Raw genomic sequence first — 23366 nt, 5'->3', positions numbered from 1 at the left:
ATTTGTACATATATTAAAGCACCGCAGTTTAAAAAGGTGATTTTAAGCCATTCAAACACAAACAACAGCGCTAAATGCTAAAGCTGCGCATTTGTTTCTCATTGAGCTTGTGTTGTGAGTATTTTTGACGCTTTATTGGCCTTCAATAACACACATGCCTCAAAAATCCTGTCTTTGCAAATATCCTCATATAAACACGACCATTTAGGTCTTAGGAGAAATTAAACAGCATAAACATTGCGCATAAAATAGCACATCAGCGCTGCCTCTATTGTAACATAATATTTAGTTGATAAAGGTACAGTCATTCATTTTACAACTGTCACTCACTATGGTTACAGGCACCCTGTGCGAATTGTACACGAGTTTGACGCGAGTTGCTCGTTCAGGGTTTATATTCATACATAACATTACTGTATTAGAGCTGTGACTGTAAGCTGTTGTGTGAACAGAACAGACCCTGGATTATTCGTTTATGTGTACTGAATAATATGATATGAAAAAGTTGTATTTGTTCACATTAGTAAATGCATTATATAACATGAACAAACAATGAAAAATATAGAGTATATAATCATTAATTAATTCTTGTTTATGTCATTACAGTAATTGATGTTAGTTCATGGTGCATTAACTAATGTTAACAGTTTCAACTTTTTATTTAAATTATTAGTAAATGCTAAAATAAATAAATTTACAATTAATAAATAATTAATAAAAGATTCATTAAAGGTGGTGATATTCATGTTTTCTTTTTATATAGTGAGTTATTTAGCTGTTTCGCTGTTTATCTGAAATGCCTTGCAAACTACAGCTACCTATATATGCCACAGGAGACTTCAATATGGAATTCATGGCAAAAAAATCACCCCTAAAAAAGCTATTGGTCTCGCATTAATTGTTAGCTAAAGGAATATGACTTGGCCTGAAAAACATTTCAGTCAGAAGAATTTTTTCACTTTAATCCATGTCTATTCTTTTTTGTATGTTGTACAGTATATGTCAAAATCTGTGTAAATAATAGAAAGGCCGCTGATTAACACTCGCAATTCAGTGTCGTGGTGGTTTTAAAAACTATTCTGAAGGTAGTAAAAAAGGTATTAAAAAGTAGTAAATTTAACTTAAGGATTGCTGTATATACCCTGAACTAAGAAGAAGAATAATCAGTGTTTTAAAGTTAATTTCAAAGTTAATATTCTGAAAATAACAGTCTTTGACGTATGCAGGATAGAAATGCGACCCTTCAGAGGCTGCAGCCTTCGGATTGAGAAACGGTCTTAGTGGATAACGTTAGCAACACATAACAAACCATGAACCTTTTTAATTGTAAATTTCATTTTTTTTAATACAAATTCATCCGTTATTGTGTAATTAGAGAGGTAAAATGCACCCTGAAATTTTCCGGGATCGTTTGATTTTTTTTGTTCCTTCACATTGCCAATGATTTGCCGGAAAAATGCAAGGAGTTTGCATATTATTATTATTATATAAATAATAATAACGATTACAATACTGTGTGTTTTATTTGGACCCACTTCGCTGCTGTCATTGCTGCTGCCTTCAAAACACACACGGTCGCTGACTCGCTGTGCCATCTGGCATACCGAGCATTTTCCCGGTGGGCCACGGAGCTATTTGGGCCGACAGTCCCGAGTCCGACACTTTTTTTTCATCTATATATTATTGTTTCTGACAGTTGACCAATCACATCGTTAAGCACCAACCCCTTTCACTTTGGTCCTGCCACGTCAATGCATTCAAAAAAATTAAATGGCACAAGAGTAACCACCGGCCCTTGACACACGCTCTGCGGCCCAAAGGCTATTTTCTTCACTGACAATACTGCCCTACAAAGGCTAAGTGCAGTAACTACGCAAACACTGAAACCAAGAAAAATGCCCTTAAAGTTTTAACAACAGCCAGTCAAACATGTTCTGCAATTTTGGCACACACGTTTCTCTGAAATGGGACAAAATTGAACCAAGAGACTTTGTCACAAGACACGACAGATCTCACAAAGCCCATGCGCTTTGGCTTTATAGTGCAGAATAGTTACAGTGTCAAAATGTTGACAAATTAAAATGAAACAAGGAGGGAGTTTCTGTTCACAGAAGCCGTCGTAAATGACTCCCGACCAATCGAATGAAAGAAATTGAGTTTTTGTTAAGACGAACATGAATTTCAGCCAATCACATTACAGAGCTAAGCAGAATTCCAACCAATTAAATGAAAGAAGGCGGTAGTCTTTGTTCACTAAGTTTGAGCGTTTGTATTGTGCTTAACACATGAATGCATATTGTTTAAAGCTGCATTACAGAAAATGCATCCTTAGTTTTAAGGATTATTAGTTTTATTTTTTATGTTTTTTTTTAGAAAGAGATTTTGTGAGGTATGTTTCATTTGTTCCCTTTTGTTTAGACAAAATAAGCTTTGAATTTGGACACTATATCCAAAAACAGTGTATCCATAAATAGACCTGCGTTTCCTTCCTCATGTTAACAAAAAAAACGTTGTTTACACTTTTTGGCTGTTCTGGTAGCTTTCAGTAAATTAATTTGTTCTCGATAATGGTTTATAAAACTTAGTGAGAGATCTTCAGCCTCAGATCTGACTAACAGAGCAGAGTGTCAAAGCCTCAGGTTTAATCTTGTTTTATGTCATGGTTGGTATACACATTTAAAAGACCAAAAAGAAAGAAAAATGTCTGAGTTATCGAACGAGGTGCCGGTCTGGTTCAAAATGCCAGGACCGTTTTTTTTGTCCCAGTCCGCCAATGCGTGACACGCCGTTCTATGCTGGTGAATGATCTCAGTCGTTGTGCTCGAAAAGTTGAGCACACCAAGTTAACACTCACATTTCTTCACCAAAGTTGTTAAAAAGTTTATCATAAATTTGCCAAATTGTCCTTGCCACAGAAGTGAAAACAACAAAATAAGGACCATGGATTTGAAGACCCACCATTGTTTACAAATATCAAAACTATCTTTTTAGCTTGTCGCTATAAATCACATATTTTCTGCACTAAACAAGTGAATTATGTCTAGATATTTTCAGAGATGATAGAAAGATGTTTTAGAATAATAATTGAATGAAAACTCAATTTTGACAAAAAAAAAATTTCTGAAAATGTTCCTACAGGTATTCCCAGAACGCATCACATATCTAAGAGTGCGTTTTTTTTTCATGCAGACACTGTCATGTTTCATGTGTAGTTTTTAAAATTCACACTGTAATTTTTTCTATTCTTGTGATAGGCAGGCGCAGCTACACAGTCTGGCAAGGACATTTTATAAATGGAGGCAAGGTTGTGTACCCGGCCTGCCTTCGATCTCACTATCAACCTTTCCTGCCCTACAAACTGTGAGTCCCATACACAAAAACTGTTGTCCTGAGTTATTGACAATGTACATGTTGAATCACTTGTGTCGCTGGATCCTGTTTCAGGCCGGAGAAAATTGAGATTGGTAAAGTTATGCAGCTGGAGCAGGTGAAACAGAAGATCCCATCTGCTCTATTCTCCTGGAAGCTTTACACAGGCAGCCATGAAGGTTTGACCACCTGTTTAATACAGGGTTTTTCCTGCATGGAGAATTTTGGAGGCGGTCACCTCCACCAAATTTTGTGGTGCTTCCGGCTCTCGATAAAAATATTTTTTTTCTTAAATAAGACTTCTTAGTAAAACGCAAATGCAAATTATTGACAAATTACAAGTTAAAGCTTATATTTATTTATCTACAAAATAATGTAACTGTTATGAAGTGGTGCATTCATACAAATATTATATAATATTAAATGAAGAGTTTGGTTCCAAAACGCAATAAATCCATTTTGACTAATTTTGGTAAAAATGTGTTGTTGACACCAAGAAAGTGACAAGATTAAAACCACTATTTTCTGTTACAAACTTTTACATAGCATCTTTAGGTTATAAAAACATAAAATATTCAAATCCATAATTTGATTTTCAAAGATTTATTATAAAAATGAAATGTTTTTTCCACAAAATGCAATAAAGTTTTTTTCAAAATGCTATAAATCTATTGAATCAATTTATAAATGTGCATTCATCTTTGCCATGTTATATTCATTTAGTTGACTAGTGGTATCCACTGATTAAAAAAAATAAACATTAATGGCATTAACCAAAACACTTAATTTGTCATATTAAGAACACTGTCATTGCTGCGGTTATACTTGGGACGTCATCGCTGAACTTTTTTTAATTAAATCTGCGCTCATTTTTGAGGTTATGTCCACTGAAGGTCAAATTTATGGCTCATTTAAGCAACCGTAATAACTCGAAACACACTTGGGTAAATTTTAATCATTGAATAATTGTGAGGATGCAAAAGCTGAACCAAATTTTAACTCATGCTTGTAGGTATGAGATGTTTGCTAAATCCTGTCCATGGTTTACTGTAGTGTATAAGAGTGGCATGTACAGCAGCATGTTCGAGGTCCTAGAGAAAGACAAGTCTCCCAAGAGTTTGACTGCATTGCTACAGAAACTGGAGGAAAATGGGCTGGTGGGTGTCACAGCATCTAATCCTGATTCATATTTTAAATTATCCATGCAGTAGCTGATCATTGTGTCATATGTTTAGGTGTTGGTGAATATGGTGAACAACAAAGGTTTTCTCTTTTTCCTGTCTGCCAGCCAGATGGCCAACTTGAGCGGTATGATTTTATGATAATCGTGGTGTATACGACTAACAGTTTATATTTCTAACAGTTTAATTACTTTTACAGAGCGACGGGGCAGTTGGAAAACATCATCGTTGCAAGCTCTTTTCATTTATCGTGAGAAACGTGACCTGTTAAACAGCTGTGAGTATTTTATAAGAAATTTAATTTTTGCCTTCTGTACAGTTTAAAGGTCCTGTTTTTCCTGTGTTTTTGAATATGTGATTGCATTTAAGGTATGCAATATAACGTTTTCATGTTTTCTGTGTGAAAAAATAAGTATTTTTGACACAATTTACTTACCTCTACACCGCTGTTTTCACTGTCCTAAAAACGGGCTGATGTCTTCCTTGTTCTATGAAGTTCCTTCCTTCAGAAATACGTAACAAGTTCTGATTGTGTAGTTTGTTTAGTGTGTTGTGATTCGACAGCAGCTTAAGTATTGTTTCACATGTATTATTTCACATATTTGTCAATAACACGTCACTGTTTGTCTTCATCCAGCACCAAATCCCTTTGAAGTTTCTGAACCTCTATCCTCTGAGATGTGTAATCCCATTCTGCCCCAGCATGATTTATTCATCCCCGCCCTGCACTATGCCCTCAACAAGGCCCGAAGTGACTCTCCTGCTGACCCCAGTACTGCTGTAGAGCAGCACATTCATGACTGTCTTACAAACCTCAAGGAAGGCAATTTCCTGCAGCGCATGAGGATAGTCTACAATCCTAAACTGGATGTCAGGGAAAAGCTGTTCCCTGCTCCTAGAAAAAAGATCAATTGGGAAGGCTTCATGCGGTCATACATCTACAACCCCAAAGTGTACACAATTGTTCTGGAGAGAGTAAAGAATAAGATGGAGGAGCTCAGAGTTCGGACTACCCCAAGCAATAAGAAAACAGACCCTCATGCTGACCCGGAGAAAGTGAAAGAACTGTTGAAACTCATTCAGCTGAACAAGAGGCACTCGAAGGAAAAATTATCTTGTGCAGGCGAAACAGGAAGTCCAGTGGCAATGGAGGACACCTACATGCTAAAGAGGAAGATAGAATTGGACTCCCTTGATGGAAACTCGAAGCGTCAGAGAAATCAACTCTTAAATGAGGAGTTCAGTGAAGGTACAAAGAATAATTATAATCTTGTGCTAGAAGACTTAAGGGGATTGCACACCGGCCGCTCAGCGTCGCGCCGTTCTAAAAAAATCAAACACATTGCTTTCTATGAGTACACGCACACCGGTGGCGCCTGTCCGCGCCGCCCAGCTGTGACTCAGGAAGTTGCTTAAATCCCTGTCACGCCACACAGCGCCACTCACATAGTTTAACATTAAATAACATCATATTTCATTAAATCATTAACGATTAACATTGGCTGCTAACATACATTTTACATTTTGAAGTAGACGCTATCTGACGAAGCTCGCGCTATTTAATGTGCACTTCCGGTTTACAATACCTCCGAGTTGTCCTGGACGTGACTCGATGAGGCGCTGCGCGGTGCTGAGCTGCGCGGCCGGTGTGCGATCCCCTTTAGGAGCCGATCACACTGAACATGTGTTTTACTATTTACAAAGTGCGGTGCATTTTTAAAAAAATATATTGCTAAGCAACCACCGAGGCAGTTGTCCTGTCACTCAAATATTAAAGCGTGAGCACTCTTTTGCTGTTAACTGTCATATTAGCATTTGCTTGCCTTGATTGAGGTTGATAGGTGCACAAACAAGCAGGAGACTGTGAGTGAGTGCAGTCTCCGTTTGTTCCAAGCAACTGTAAACTTTCTGTAAACTGACATTGGCCACTTTTCCGCTCTGAGTGCTGCTTCAAAAACGTCTGTCACCTTACTGCTCCACGAGTGCCCGGTCTTCTATGCGCATGTATCTCGGTGTATACTTTTAAACCATACATGGCTAACGCATGAATGAGTTTGCACACACACAAAGCGGCGTTTCCAAAGACCAGTCACTTACCAGTGTATTGTTGGTTCCTCCTTTGTTTTGAAATGTAAACTTCTTAAAGCACTGTTTAGCACATGTAAAGCTCATTCATGTTCAGATTGTCAGCTCCTATGGTCTATGCCGAACTGAAGAGATGCGCATCACCAGGAAAGCAAGACCTTGCACACACGTGGGCAGTACAGGCGATACAATGTGTAGAGCTGAATGTGTAAAGCTAAGGTGCGTCCAAGTGACAACAGCAAATGACTGATCATTGGATTTGTATGTGTGCAGCTCTTTCAGGCATCAGCTCTGTAAGGTCTGAGAGGCTATACACAGAGAGAGAATTGAGATGATTTGAGAATTGAGCTATGCACATACAAAAATATTGATACAGCTAACTATTGTGATTGTTTTTCCACGATGGTGTGTCGATATTTGAATCTCTACTGTCGATGTTTTGAACCCGTCGAGTCCCTCTGTGTGCGTCAAACAACCTCCTCCGCCGCTGCTGTCCAGTTGTCTGTCATATACGGCCATTTGGCCAATGTCTCAGAAGTTAGCGGGAGTGAGAAAATGGCAGAAAATTTAAAAACACCTGCAGCTTTCAAAGCTGACATGTGAAAGCACTTTGGCTTAAAAAAAGTAAAAAAAATCAGCTCTATGTTTTTACATTTTTGATAAAAAAGAAAAAGTATTACAATGTATCGCAACATGCAGTGTATTGTACCGTGCCATGTACCGTGTTCACGATACAATATGCAGGTAACTTCTGAGACATTGGCCAAATGGCCGTATATGACAGACAACTGGACAGCGACAACTACAGCAGCAGCGGAGGAGGTTGTTTGACGCACACAGAGGGATTTGATGGGTTTTAAAATATCGACAGTAGAGATTCAAATATCGATACACTATCGTGGAAAAATAATCCTATTGGCAAGGGCTTCACGATACGATATGCAACACGGTACATGGGCACGATACAATACAGCCCTAGCTCCATGTGGTCTGAAAGGAATGCTGCTCAGCTCAATGTACAGAGTATAGATGCAGAGAGAAAGGCACATTTCACTGGGAAAGACCTGGCACTTGTGGGGCAGTGCACGCGACCCATAATGTGTACAAATGTGAAGCTAAGGTTCCTAGATTTGTCCTTAGTCGTTTTTGTAAAAAGAAAAACATTGCTAAAAATCACTTAATTTAGCAATAAAGTATGTTTACAACACTGCCTCAGACATTATCCATTACGTGATCAAGTTAACCCCACCCACTGATTAACATAGAATTTGCATACAAGTTTAGTTTGAAAATGAGAATGAAAGCGAAAATAGAAATAAAAGCACATAAAATGAAATGTGAATTTTACATTTTGGATGAGATTTTTGTCACATATTATTACACATATTTTGCGTACAGTTTTATATAATAAAATTGTACATCTGTTTTTCATTTTTTATTTGTATCATTCATTATTTTATTTTAAAATTTCCACAAAAAAAAAGCTTCCATAGAGTACTACTGTACAAGACATTTGATAACATTTAAGTAATTGACTGCTGTGTAAACACAAATTTTTATGAACATGATCTATGCTACTTACACTTGTGTGGAAACGTTACATGCTGTTGGTTGTTAATCTAATATTCTCTCATTATCAGGGGAGGGGATGTGCAGTCCATCCTTAGGCTGTGTCCTGAACAGCGCTGGGCTCCAGGACACAGACCTGAGAAAGGATAAAACTCAGGGTGCGCTAAAAATCATGGAGGTGCTGGACAGCTTAGGAAAGACAAGTCTTGACACAGACCTGCGCAAGGAGAAGGCTCAGGGTGCTCTGGAAGTCATTAAGTTGATAGACAATCTGACCCGAGGCACAGCAGAGTCACCAAAAATGAAAGAGTTGGAAACAGCAGACATTTCTGATGCATCACTGTATGACAGCATGTTAAGACTCGGCCTCCCGACTGACCGTGACATTGACCTGAGAAAACAGTTTACTGATGAAGAACCAGATAGGACTGACTGCCTTGAGGTAATGTCTATTACTGTATTTTAACCCGGTGATTCTTAAACTTTTTAGGTTTCATTTACACTGTGACCTGTACAAATGTAAGGAAGTCTTTAATTGCATGTGTTTGAATGTCATCGAAATTCCCTCGTAGCTGTAGTGCTGCTATGCCTGATGTTTTCATTCTTCAAGTCATTCAGTTTAAATAAAAGTCATGTAATCTGTTTTAGGAGACCTCTGGAAGCTTGAGTAGTTTAGAAGCATTTAGCCCATGCTCAGATTCTGGAGGACAACAACGTGGAGTCAACCTGCTCGGGGAAAAGACAATCCCATGGGTACTGATACCCATCACAGGTAAACTTATTGTTTCTTATGTTTAATAGTGGGAGGTTAAAGGCACTGAAAGCTTTACACTCTCACACCTAAAGCACTTGTTAATTGCGGCTGCTTCGGATTTATGCATCAGTCGGCTCTCTAAGGTAAAGCACCTTCAGACGTTGCAGTAAATCACAATTCACTACACTGAAGTTGCAAAACACCTTAATATAATCAGGGCCTGAATTTCGGCGCAGCTTTGCGAGTTTCCTGCAGGATTTATGCATTATTAGCTTGTAGCTGCAATACAAGACTTTAGCAGATGTTTCAGGCAATTGACAGAGCTGGCATTTGCACGTCATTTTATTACATGTTCAAATAAACTTATTATTATTATTATTATTATTATTATTATTCTAAGTCATGCCTTCTCAAAAATACAAGCCATTTTGAAGCATAAAGAACTTGAGCACTTCAGTCTTTAGTCAGAGCGCTCTCATGCACTCGCAAACAGCCGCCTCTCAAGCTGCTCGCAACAAGTGACAGATTTAATTATTTTTCTCGACTTATTTATTACACATGATGTTCAGATACACACACGGATATGCATAAAAGCCTGTCTTAGCGACTATATATTTAAGGAATATGCTATTGAACTAACTTAGTGTGTTTGTAATATGTTATTAATGTTATAAAAAAAGAAACACAGTAACCCCTCGTTCAGACAGCCAGTGACGTTATCGCTGTGTGTCGCCCGTCTCTTTCAATGAGGCGTTTAAATATGTTTGTAATAAACAAATGAGTACCATCCACTCCAGTAACTGACGAGAGAAGGATGACGTGAACTCCACTGCTTCGTTCTCATTGGTAGTCGCTTCCAAAATTCGCTCGACATTTGCATAAAATTAAAACTTAACTTTCTCGCGTCGCTGGACACGCCCATACAGTCGCCGGCGACACAAGCGAAAGTGACCGTTGGAAGTCGGCAGGTTTTTATTGAAATGAATGAGATCGTGTCACTCTGCTTCTGCTGGTCGCTGGCTGTCTGAATGGGACGTAAGAGGCAGACTACAAGCAATGGTCTCATAATACAATTCAAATGAAATTAAGCAATTCATAAGCTAATCTGAAAAATAATTTGAGTTATGTTATTACAGATGAAAAACATGGAAATGATTTCAAGCCAAATAAAATACTCAATAATGTTTAACTGTAGTACAGAAATCATAATGCATATAGTCAGTGGCCCCATTTTAACTCTCCTTATTTTTACCTTATTGCGGATGGATGTTGTGTTATAATGAATGTTATAATGAATAATAATAATAATAATAATAAATATAGCTGCAAGCAGCAATACTGGGGTCAAGCCAAAAATGGCACAGAATGAAGTAGGGCTGGACAATTTGACCAAATATCAAACCTTGGTTAATTTAACATTTGACATTGATTATGATTAATAAACGATTATTATTATAATATTTTGCCTCATAGTTCAATGACAAGGTTTGTATTGTAAATATGCTCAGATATTAAAGGTGGGATATATTTTTCTATTGAACAGGCTTTTGGTATTTTTGTGATCTTAAAATAATTAAGAGAAGAAGAAATAATTAGTTGTTAAGGTTATTTATTTAACATTTTGGCACAAGCAGAAAATTAAGGCCTTAAATCAGCCTGCAATGCAATTATTCACATTTTCCCCAAAATAACTGCCTTTCTAAAAAAAATACTAGATAGACTTAACCATATGCGATTGCTGCACATGTCATTATGCACAATTAATGAAACTTTCCGAATAGAAAGTTATAAACCAAAGAATCATACAACCCCCTTGACTAATTCTAGGCATAAAATACAATAAGTTATATCCAGACAGCATATTGTAATGAGATGAGTGGCAGGGCAATATACACACTTGTATCCTTTCTCGTTTCTCGTCTTCTATCTAGTTTTTCTTAAAGGAGCATTTCACCCGTAGAAACATTAATCTTTATTGAAAGTGTGTTATATTTGTAGGTGAAATTTAACATATATTTAGAATTTGGTGCCTATTTGACAGAAAAAAGGGGTGTTTGTAGTCTCACTCCCTCAACAAAGATATTGGACTTCCTTCTTTCAATGATGCAAAATGATGATTTTTACATCATTGAAAGAAGGAAGTGCAACACTGAAATCTATAATTCTTCTGTCTCAGCGGCAACTGAGAAAATTATGCATGACTATTCAAAAACACGTCTGGGGTTCTAACTATACAAAGCTTAATGTAAATGGGTGAAGTGTCCCTTTAACTGGGCACTAATGCTGAAGACATTTATTCTCATATATAATGTTTTTGGTGTTAAATGGATAGTTCACCTTAAAATGAAAAGTCATTATTTACTCATCCTCATGTTCTTCTAAACCTGTATGGATTTCTTTCTTTTTTTTTTTGATGAACACAAAAGAAGATATTTTTAGAAAGGATGGTAAACACACAGCAGATAGTGACCAACCATTGACTTTCATAGTAGGATAAAAATATGATGGAATTTAATTTGGAATTTGGAAGTAAATGGTCGCTATCTGCTGCTGAGGATGAGTAAATGATGACAGAATTTTCATTTTTAGGTAAACTATTTCTTTAATGTAGACTAGAAGTTCTCCTGTTTTCTCTATCTCTCATCTAATTAAACCTACGCGGGTGCGACTTCTCGCGTTATACGTTATACTCATTGGTAGATTCAACCGAGCGCATGGTGACCTTTGACGCGTCATGCAAACGTGCAGTAAAAACCGGATCGGGCATTCTGGATTTTTGTCATGGGTGCCCACAAATGCACGAGTCCTTTGTTTCTTTTGGGCAATAGATGATCCTGCTGCTCAGTTAACACAGTTTTTGAGTTCACCTGCATGTTTCTCTGTGCCACTGACAACTCACATGCGGTAGTATATTTTAAAGGGAAAGTATTACCAGGATTTAAAACCGAAAATAATCAACATGATAAAATGGAGTCGGTTAGAGTTTCTGAATTTCGATTACTTTTCAATTAAGTGTCCAGACCTAGAATGAAGTAAAGTTGAGTTTGGATGAACAGTTTAAAGCAGTGCAAAAAATATGTTTGCAAAATGTTAGGCTTAGGTATATTTGGTTAGTTAGTTGAAGATAGATGATGGGTATCATCTTATATCAGACATGCTATGTTAGATTATATTGGAAAGGGGCAAAAATAGAAAATTATCTAAAAACAGAAATATTAAACTGGGGTTTTTTATTTGTCCTGGTATGTTTTATTTAGCCTAATTTAAAAAAGCTGTAGTCTGATCGTCCTGTTTTCTTTTTTTTTAATCTTTAAATTATAAAAAATTATTTTAAACAAAAACAACAGCTTATGCCACAAGAAGTATGTAATATCTTTGCTTGATCATTGTGCTTAAGATTCAGTTGTTACTTCCAATTTCAAATAACTAAACTTATATTTTGTTTAAAGTCAGGTCTACCTGTTAAAAATCAAACATCTCATTTGTGTAGTAATTTCTTATTGTTTGTTGCAAATGATATTGGTATTGTAAAAAAAATCTTCAAATGAATCCATATAAAAGCATGATCCCTACAAGCAATCTAACTGACCTGCGAGGTTATTCAGAAAGCAGGCAACCAGATACTTAAAGGAACAGTATGTAAGAAATTTATACCAATTAATTATAAAATGGCCCTGATATGTCACTAGACAGTAGGGGTGGAACGGTACACAGAAGTCCCGGTTCGGTTCGCACCTCGGTTCGGGCGCCACGGTTCGATTCACTTTTGGTACAATGGAGGGAAAAGCAAAACAAAAATGAAGAAGACATTTTTTTAGTACTTAAGATAATCTTAAAAACATAGGTGTCCTTATCAGTGTTATTTTGAGATGTCATGAATATGAACTGAAATGCATTTAACATACTATCTTGTATTTCAAAAATGTATACCACTTTAAGTAATCTTGTACTCATCTTTCATACAAATATGGGTTCAAATGTATTACAAGTGTTACCTAAATACATTTTAAAATTTAAATGCGTGTGTGTCAAGGTGAATGCGTGAGACTTGAGAGCCCTGATTAGATGTATTTCCACTCACATACCTAACAACTGCTGAACAACGCCGACGCAAAGTCCTCGTCTTTTCCACCACTCTCTCGCCTGTACTATTGTAACTGACTGGAAAACTGGAGTTTTGCCAAACTTGCGATCTTAAAGAGGCCGGCGGAGCGTCTAACTCTTGTGGAACACCACTTGCCATCCTTGCTATCGCTGCTGACTAACTGACTGGACCGGCGGACCCTACAAAAAACTGCAGAGTGCCAGAATGTAGACGGGCTCTGATAGAGCGCATACATAGGCGGAGCTCGGCTGCATCGGCGCCAATCAGAGCTTCAGAGTTAAGCGGGGCAACAGATTAGCTGTCCATAAAGAACCCGCGGATCTAACAGTAGTTCCGCATTACCTTAATTATTTTGCACGCAAGTTTTTTTTATTTTCATACCGTGTATTCTCCATTTAAATTCACGCACCGAACCGTGACCCCCGGACCGATTCGGTTCGAAGCGAATACATGTATCGTTCCACCCCTACTAGACAGTAATAAATAATTTTCATTTCAAATACTTATATCACTGACAACAGTGGTATGGCCAGGTTATTGTCATTTAAAAAGTGGAGTTGCAGCCCTCAACTGATGTTTATGTTGTCATGCTGTGTATTGGCCACCAGTTGTGTGATTGCAGTACCAGTTTTAGCCACACGTTTTGTGATTGCAATACCAGTTTTGGCCACAATCCTACATACTGTTCCTTTAAGCAGGAAGGCATTATTCTGTATTGCGTTTTCATTAGAATGGTTGACCCAGTCTATTACTGTAGTCTTCATTAGGTGGCATGATGATGAGGATCCAAACTTTTTTAAATTAATTATTTTTTGTTTAGGTCTAAAAACAGAAAGATATTCCCAAAGACAAATGGATTATCCAGAAGATCCACGTTTCCTTCAGAGCCCAACAGTCTCTACACACACTACACCGGACGTGAAGGAACTTTCACCACCCTACCAGCCTGACAGCAGCAACATAGTGGCTGAAGCAGATGTTCAGACTGCAGAAGAGATTGAGGATGAATCATCTGCTGCAACAACATTTACTACTGACTGTCCTGCAGAAACAAGGGCACCACTGAGTGCGGTCGACAACATAGTTGATGAGTTGATCTCTGGGTTTTCCACAGAGGTTGAAGAACTTTTGAGGGACAAACATATTTATTATGTTTCCTGCTCAAGCACTCAGGGCCCTCGAGAACCTCCCCAAAGTCCAGCGCCACCTTTGTCTGATTACATCTCAAACTTCAACACGCCATTTCCTGTCAATAACTACATCAGCTCTTTCCATGAAAGTCTCATGTTGTTCATAGACTCCCAGCATGTTAAAAGACAACACACAGCTTCAGAAGATGTGTCATCTTCCTCCGGTACCGATGTTTCTTTAAATATCCCTGCAAATTCTTGTGTTTCTTCATCTTCAGCCCCTAAACCCAGACGCAGTTCTGAATCTCTAAAGTCAGGTTCCCCTGATACTGCCCTACCTGCCCTAATAACACAACCACAACATCAGTCAAGTCCACTTCAACCTGATGTTCACCATACACCCCAGAAAATAAGTGGATTAGACCGGGACGGGACACAAGAGATGCACAAAGACAACATCACTCATGAAAATCAGGACGATATGTTGGGTGATTTGAAGGGTCATTCAGTTGCAGAGCAAACAGCGACCCCTTCAGTAAAGAGGGACGATGTCTCACATTCTGCCATCAGTAGCATCATTGATCAGTTGCAGCCAGAGGTTATCAGTAACCTGGTGGAGATCATTAAAGGTGTGCAGAAAAACACAGTTTTTTTCTACGTCCATTCTCCGGATGTTGAAGAGAGTGATGTCTGTTGGGAAATAAAGGTACATCTCTTATACTAATCTTTCAGAAACTCCCATTATGTAATATTTGCATCTGTGCCTACTGCACAGTGAATTTCTTACTTTTATCACATGTACAGAATGGTGTTTATGATCAACTCATTAAGTGCAGTGAACTTGCTAAAAAAAGCTTATCTGCACCGGTGACTCATTTAAACATCTCTGATTTGCACTAATAAAACATTGGTTGAAATGACTGTTGCTGCAGGAACAAAGAGTTTAAAGTAATCTTTGATTCATGTAAAACTTAAAATGTTTTAAGAAATTCATTTCTTTCTTTTTTTTGCATCATATTTGTGACCCTGGACCACAAAACCAGTCAAGGATACATTTTTTTAAATTGATGCATAATTCGAAAGCTTTCAATTGATGTATGGTTTGTTAGGATAGCCTGAGATCCAAAATTAAAAAAATCGAAATTAAGGAAATTTATAAAATATCTTTGGGGAAGACGATCTTTAAATAAAATACCAGGGTTCTTCAATGTTTTTTGGGGCAAGGACCCTATAGATGAGAAAGGTATGGAGCAAGGACTGATATTAAATGTGTGAAAAAGGTACAAGAGGCTACTTTATAAGGCACAACGTTAAGTGGGGTAAGCACAACTATTGATTTAAATGTGAGCAATAGTTTTTTCACAGTTGCAGACACGGTGTGGTGTCGTTTGCCAGTCGAAGTGCTTTACAGCATTAACAAATCTGAACTTTAAACAATCGCCCAAGTTCAAAAATATAGTAGATGAGAACACGGGTCACGCTGATTTTAATTTTACATTCTAAACGAAAGACAAACTTGCCTATATGATTTACCTGTCTCCTGAACCCTACTTATGCAGTATTGTTTTGTTATGTCAAAAATTTCTCCATGGCCAAACCTTTTCAGTTTTCCAGTCCCCACAAGGAACTAGATGCTTGGTATTTGTGAATAATTTACATAATTTATATTGTTAGCTGACCTATCTACGAATACATCTGTTTTTTGTCCTTTACAAGACTAAGCTTGAAATCTGAAGTTATAAACCCTTATTGTTATTAGGCAAGTAGAGTCTGAACACCCTGACTTTGTTCTGTTATGACTTTAATCACAGGAATATTTGAAAAAGTTGGGGAATTTGGCATGTAATCCGCAAAGCTTCCTTGAAAAAAACATCGGTCCAGATAAACTTCTGGTCATCATTCAGAATATGGACATTGCTGCCCAAGTTCACAAGGTAGAACGCATCTCAACACTGAAATTCCAATACATTTTAGAGCAAGTTTCATAAACTTAACATTAAATGTTATGTTTCATACAGATACCTGCTTTAGTCTCATTGAAGAAGCATCAGTCTGTGAGCTTTGCTGGTGTTGATAACCATAGTGATATTCAAAACCACACCTATAATGAACTGTTCCAGTCCGGGGGGTTCATTGTTTCAGATGAAAATGTGCTGAATCCGAATGTCATCACAGCAGGTAAAATTTTTCTTACACTGTTGAAATAATGTAAGGCTGGGTGTTAGGATGTCCCTACAGTTGTGACAAATTAAAATGCCAACTACAACAGATTCTTATACTCTGTGTATACAGCACATTGTAAATGAGTGGGCTTTGCTAACTCCCATGCATCAGTCCTGAGACTAATTATGTCAATGAAAAATAGAGAATAGATGAAGAGGGCCTGAATCCAGAGGAGCCTATTTAAAGAGGTAGAGGTAGACTTACCAATTAGTCAAAGTCAGAAGTTGCCTTGTTACCTGAGCTACCACTACACACCTGTCAGACTTAACCAATAAGCCATGTAAGCTGTTGGTTAGATGGGACCTAAACTACTAATGTCGACATAATTTTCTAGTCTATCAAGTAGAATTGTATTATCTATTGTGTCAAGGCTGCACTATTATCCAGTAATATCATGAGCAAGATTGCATCGTGATCAGATGCTAAAAGGAGGTCATTTGTAATTCTAAAATAAATGCATGCAAATTGAAAAAATGTATTTAGGAAGCATGTATCCGAATGCTCACAGTTGTAAGACGAAAATGCATAATGAATCCAAAAACGAATAACATTTTAATTCGGAATGCCACAACGCATTGCTGTGGCTCCTTTTAAAAAGGATTTAAAGTGCTCATACGCTATTAGAAAGGTTAAAGGAATAGTCTACTCATTTTCAATATTAAAATATGTTATTACCTTAACTAAGAACTGTTGATACATCCCTCTATCATCTGTGTGCATGCACGTAAGCGCTGGAGCGCGCTGCGACGCTCTGATAGCATTTAGCTTAGCCCCATTCATTCAATTGTACCATTTAGAGTTAAAGTTAGAAGTGACCAAACACATCAACGTTTTTCCTATTTAAGAAGAGTAGTTATACGAGCAAGTTTGGTGGTACAAAATAATACGTAGCACTTTTCTAAGCGGATTTAAAAGAGGAACTATATTTTATGGCGTAATAGCACTTTTGGGAGTACTTCGACTCGGCGCAGTAACACCCTCCCTCTCCCATTATGAGAGTGAGAAGGGGGGCGGACTTTTCAGGCGAGTCGAAGTAACGGTCATTAATCGGCTGTCTGTGAACATGTCAAACTAGCGATCAAAGACGGCAGATTTTAGCCTGGGATTCCAGAAATCTTTTAGGATTTCAAAATTTGTCCCAGACAGCTAAATCGTGGCTGAAATCTCACAATGTGCACCAGGCTTTACTTACAGGTTGTGATTCTGAGGAGCAGTCTGGTCCAAATAAACTAGGCACTAACCCATTCCTCATAATTAACCCGGTTTACTAATTAGAGAAGCAGTCTTCAGTGACTGCTGTTTTATCATGAATTAATTTTAACTACTAATTATTTATACCCTCATTCTTTGCAGGTGAAAATTAACCAAATTCGCTTTCACATCGCAGAGAGAGCACAGCATCTCCTCAACGTGACTGTTATCCTTAGGGTTTGTGTATTTGCGGTAGAGACTACATAGTACGCATTGCAAGGTGTTATGTAGCAACTTTATGGAAAAGAGTTGACTCTTTCTTGTGAGCCAATAACTTAAGTTATGGTTCACTTTCAGCTTTGCAGCTTTTGCAGACTGTTTACATTCACTAACAACCACATGGTGCGAAATGTGAACAACCGATACAGTCCAAAAAGACAGTAAAAAACAAAGACTCAGCAGAGATGCACACCTCGTGAGAGAAAACAAAGGCACGGGAACAGTGCAGGCAGCTGTGGACTGCTGGCTAAGCTCTTAAGCTAGCAAAACGACCTAGACCAGTAATGAATTGTGTCTAAACAAATGCAGCTATTATGGTTTTTTTAAACAAAGTATTTTATTTTAGAGATGTTTTTACAGTTTAGACTGTTGATACACTTTAAAATATGAATTATTAGAGGTTGTGTACAGCAAGGCATTTACGCCTGCTGCCTAGCCTGGCTAACACCAGACCAGTCTCATAGAGAATAAGACGTGGTCTGGGAACCATATGCTAATTTTCTCGTATTTGAGGCGTGGTTTACAAATGCCCAGAGCTGTTTAATGGGCGCTACGAATGTCTATCAATTGATAGTCTGTACGTAGCTCATAGCCAATCGTTTCAATTATACCAGATGACGTATGTAGAGTGCCATGAATTCAAACGTGAACAACTTTTATCAGTACATGTGCATATGGCTGAAAGCTATGCAACTAAACCGGTAGCTGTATATTGATATTGAAAAGCAACACAATTTAGTGGCACTGTGACAACCACAGTACAGGCATAATGAAAATATGATATTAATAAATACCACTTACCATTTATAAGTTAATTGGACTTCGTCTACGACGATGCCTAGCAGGTCCTATAAAACTCCATGGCTATCATGTCTTGTCCTATCAAAACATCCTTCTTGGATATGAAATTGTTTAACGGCAAAAGTTGCACTTTTTTTTAAATAAACTTGCATTCAAAACTACTTAGACACTATCGAAGGCTGCATTGAAAAGTACCTTTGCGTCTGCTCCCGCGTTGGATAAACAAAACTGCTTCGGTGTGTCGCATAGACGTCGTCATTGTCTTGCTGCCCCTCCCCGTTCTGTGATTGGTTCCCTATTTCAGGGGCAAAAAAGGTCCATAGTTTCCATGCTAGACTTGCAACGTGAAGAAATGTGCGCGCAAGGCAGCATGGGGAAACCCAGGCTACCTGCTGCCAGCATATGTTTTCAATTGTTTCTAATGTAATGGCCACGGTTTTCAAAAATGCTGGTTCTGAATTTCTTTCCAAGAACTGTAATTGACTACATATAGGCTAAAAACTAAAATTCCCCTTTTTTTAATAAAAAAGTCATCATAAAATAAATGAAACATTGCATTTTCACAAAAAGCATTACATTCTTCTTTTGATTTGAACTAGAGGGACCACCCACCCAACAAAGCAAATGTGGGACAAGTAGTATTTCATGTTCATGTTCATTTCATGTTAATTTACTGAAATTACTGTGTGAAAGAGGCTAATGATTGGTTGTACCATTTAAATGTTGTTTAATTAGTATAACTTTTTAAAATACATTATTCCCGACTCAAAGATATGCATTACATCTTCTTTAAAGATTTGATAAAAATATTTTTGATGCTAGTTTTGTCACTGACTCTAATACAAATAAGTGCATAATATTATTCGTATTGTTATTATATATTTTTTATATATGAACACACATTACAGTAAGCTTTGTTATGTTTTTAGAGAAACTTGGAAACATCCTTCAGTACATTGAGCAGCTCAACTCTGTTCAGAACCCCTGGAGATGGAGGATACACTTCAAATCTCACAAGAAAATCAGAGAGCAAAGCAGGTGCCGTACATCAGATCACAGCTCTCGTCTTTAAACTTTTTGTCTTCCTTTGGGCAGATCTTGGAAGCTAATGAGATGAATAATGCATGAAGCAATTTTCTTTGCTTTGTACTCAGGCTCACAGGTGAGGCTTTGAGTTTGTATGAGATTCTCACTGCTTACGAGAAGAGACACATTGTTGAAATCTTGCCATATCACGACTGTGATGCTCCGTCACGAAAAGCACCTGATCTGGACTGTCTAGTTGATCTGCAAGCGAGATTCATCAAACAGCGACACCTAATATTTTTGACAGGTGCAGTTAAACCCATTGAAATTATTAATAAATGTATGCACATATAGCTCTGTTCCAAACCTCAAACTCAGTATTCTTAAAGGAATATTCCATTTTCTTAAAAGAAAAATCCAGATCATTTACTTACCACCATGTCATCCAAAATGTTGATGTCTTTCTTTGTTCAGTCGAGAAGAAATTATGTTTTTTGAGGAAAACATTGCAGGATTTTTCTCATTTTGATGGACTTTAGTGGAGTCCGGCATTTGATGCTTAGCTTAACACTTTGTTTTTTTTCGACGGAGTTTCGAAGGTCTGTAGACGATCCCAGGCGAGGCGTTGGGGTCTTGTCTAGCGGAACAGGTGTCATTTTTGACGGGATAAATGGAAAGTGTGCTCTTTTAGACCACAACTTTTCGTCTAGGTCCCGTCCAGCGCGACCTAACGTAAATGCGTAGTGACGTAGGGAGGTCACGTGTTACAAATATAAAACGCACATTTGCGGATCATTGTAAACAATAAATTGACACAAAAACATTAATTAGTATCATTTTACATACAACAACGTCGGAACGGTCGTCTTTCTCAACACTTGTAAACACTGGGGCGGAGTTTCGCGTTCGTCCTCTGTGACCTCTTGACGTCATGACGTATTGCGTGGGGTCACGACCGGATCTGGGCTAAAAGTTGTGGTTTAAAAGTGGATACTTTTTGTTTTTCTTGTCAAAAGTGACGGTCGTTTCGCTGGATGGGACCCTTATGCCTCGTTTGGGAACGTTTGTTGTCCTTTGAAACTCCGTTGAAAATACTGTTGAGTGTTGAGTTGGGCATTGAATGTTGGGCTCTATTGAAGTCCATTAAAATGAGAAAAATCCTGCAATGTTTTCCTCAAAAAAACATAATTTCTTCTCAACTGAACAAAGAAGGACGTCAACATTTTGGATGACATGGTGGTGAGTAAATTATCTGGATTTTTCTTTTGGGAAAATGGAATATTCCTTTTAATATGAGCATTGTTTTCCTAACAGTAACAGTAATGAAGTGATGTTTCTGTTTAAATCCTGCTTTACAGGCAGCCGATTTGAGATGTTCCCTCACTACTCAAGCAGTGGAATCATGATTGCCCATGTGGACGATATAAAGTTTATAATAAGCAGTTTAACTGGTGGTGTCAGTGAAAATGTGGAGACAATCCCATCTGCTGAGATTTACTCCACTCCTGCTTCAACATCCTGTAAGTGAGTTTGTGGTAAAACCCTTAAACACTGCTCTCTGTTTAAACAAACCTCAGCTGATTTTCATGTCTTCTAATCTTTATATATATATTATATATATAGAAATTATAGGCTAGTATTTGATCATTGCATAGGTCTAGGTGGATATAGCGTACATATACTTTGTGAAAGACACAGTGACTCCAAATTGAACTTTGTATAACAATTACCAAAGCCACATAAAGCTGAGATCTGAACAGTTAAGATTTAAATAAGCCACACAAACAGTGGTGGAGCATCAAAACACAAAAAAACTATTGTATAAGATCAGACAAAGGAAAGAAAAGACAAATGTAAAAAACAATCACTTACGCTGTGATGGTCACTTGAGGAGAGAGGACTTTGACAAACAGCCTATAGATATGAATTTACCTGTGGGTTCAACATCTGTCATTTATATGTAAATACTGTCTGAGCACAACATTTTAACTGTTTTAAGGTGTACAATAAATTTTCCGTACCGTCACCCAGTGAATTGAGAAAACTTACTGTCTTGAATTTTTCTTGCTGGCCTCTTACAGTGCTCAACATTGTTTTTAAAAAGCAATATTTGTACATAAAAGTTATTGTGTAGCTCATCATTAGCAGCATAATTTTTTAACCAGTCTTAGTTTTGCTAAAAAAAGAGAGAATTTTGTTTGTCATATTTGTGACCTTGCCTGTTAAATCCAGGCTGAAGTCCCATCAAAAAATCATGAAATTAGGAGCAACAAAGTTTGAAAATAAACTAAAATGAATTACAAAAGTCAGTATTTCACATGGCCAAAGATCAGTCAATATTAAAAATATCAAGGCTATATTTTTACAGAAAGTTTTTTACATTTATGTAAAACATCAAATCACAAAAAATGAAATGGCAGGGTTTTTACAGACAGGGTCACATTTGTTTTTAAAATCAGTAGAGATTGTGACAGATTTTCTTTTAATCTATAGGAGTGTGTAACTTTCGAATTATTGAGTCAGTGCCTCATGTTTGAACCTAAAACCACAACATAAATATCTAATAAACCCAATGTAAAATATAGTAATGACTAAAATGTATCATTTGTGTATATAAAATTATTTTAATAAATTTTTTTTCAATTAAACTTTTCCAGAAATTGTTTGTAATAATTTTTAAAGCAGTACAAGTGTGCTCTTTAGGAAAAAATGTTTTTATTTATTTTTATTATAACTGGGGTTCATTTTGTATACCATTTTTAAATATGTAATAAAAATAATTCAAGCCATTAAGTTAAGCCAACAGTATGTTACCCAATTATTTGTATTATGAGTTATAGTAACCAATATGTGTATGACACAAACAGCAAATACATGTAACCCTGTCTGTGAATTTCAGGTTAATGTCATATAATCTAAAACATTTTAATTTCACTTATTGATTTCAATCTGACATGATCTTACTCAGTTAATTAAAGACCCAAGATGATTTTATGAAGAACACAGTAATTCACAAAAATGACATTAGCTGGGTTTTCACAGACAAGGTCACATGTATTTTAAACAATAAAGACTAATCATGCCATGTTAAGCATGATTTATAGTTGTTTGTAGGACCAACACGTAGTTTTTACACCCACAAGCATGTTACAGTATCAAGGTAAAAGTTGAAGAAGCAGCAGCTTGTTGTGTACGTTGTTGGAGAAGCATCAGCAGCGATGGTGGTAAACAGACTTTGCTTGCAGCCGGAGTCTTAAAATATTACTCCTCAACTTGGTCCATAATTTTTTTTCCGTCGCAAGTGGAAGTGCATGGGGAAAGCGTCAAATGTTTTTACCTGAGAGATGGGTTCTAGCAGACCAGTCACACTTGTGGTCTGTGTAGAATTGACACATTGTCACAATTTATTGAAGAAGTATGCGTCGGGCTATGGCATAGTGTACGCATTTATGTGTAGGCTACACCCTACAATCGATGCAGAACAAATTGAGCTTTAAAAGGCCAGTCCAATGACCATGCAATCTGTTATAAAAAAATATGTGGAAAGAACTGGACTGTAAAAATTACAATTTTATGAATTTCTTAAATGCATTCTTTAGCAATTTATGTGAAAATGTTTTACACATTTAAACTTTTGTCACTAAAGAGTACCT

The 23366-nt window shown here is 37.2% G+C and overlaps 1 protein-coding gene across 3 annotated transcripts in view; it reads left to right on the top strand.

Annotated features, from left to right (window-relative positions):
- tasora (transcription activation suppressor a) overlaps positions 1-23366 on the top strand; it is a 102874-nt gene that overhangs the window by 77633 nt on the left and 1875 nt on the right. For 2 of the 3 annotated variants that reach the window (XM_055217555.2, XM_055217556.2), the window contains exons 9-22: positions 3255-3360; positions 3445-3548; positions 4423-4526; positions 4605-4677; positions 4750-4827; positions 5188-5799; positions 8276-8646; positions 8853-8976; positions 13884-14899; positions 16005-16127; positions 16212-16371; positions 19617-19725; positions 19842-20020; positions 21072-21233. In XM_055217555.2, the coding sequence (XP_055073530.2) occupies positions 3255-3360; positions 3445-3548; positions 4423-4526; positions 4605-4677; positions 4750-4827; positions 5188-5799; positions 8276-8646; positions 8853-8976; positions 13884-14899; positions 16005-16127; positions 16212-16371; positions 19617-19725; positions 19842-20020; positions 21072-21233 (3321 nt within the window). Of the gene's footprint in view, positions 1-3254; positions 3361-3444; positions 3549-4422; positions 4527-4604; positions 4678-4749; positions 4828-5187; positions 5800-8275; positions 8647-8852; positions 8977-13883; positions 14900-16004; positions 16128-16211; positions 16372-19616; positions 19726-19841; positions 20021-21071; positions 21238-23366 lie in introns of all 3 variants that reach the window. The other variant, XM_055217557.2, reaches the window with a different exon arrangement.

Source organism: Misgurnus anguillicaudatus, chromosome 23, assembly GCF_027580225.2.
Source record: "Misgurnus anguillicaudatus chromosome 23, ASM2758022v2, whole genome shotgun sequence".
NCBI lineage: Eukaryota > Metazoa > Chordata > Actinopteri > Cypriniformes > Cobitidae > Misgurnus > Misgurnus anguillicaudatus.
This window is presented reverse-complemented; position numbering and strand designations above follow the sequence as displayed.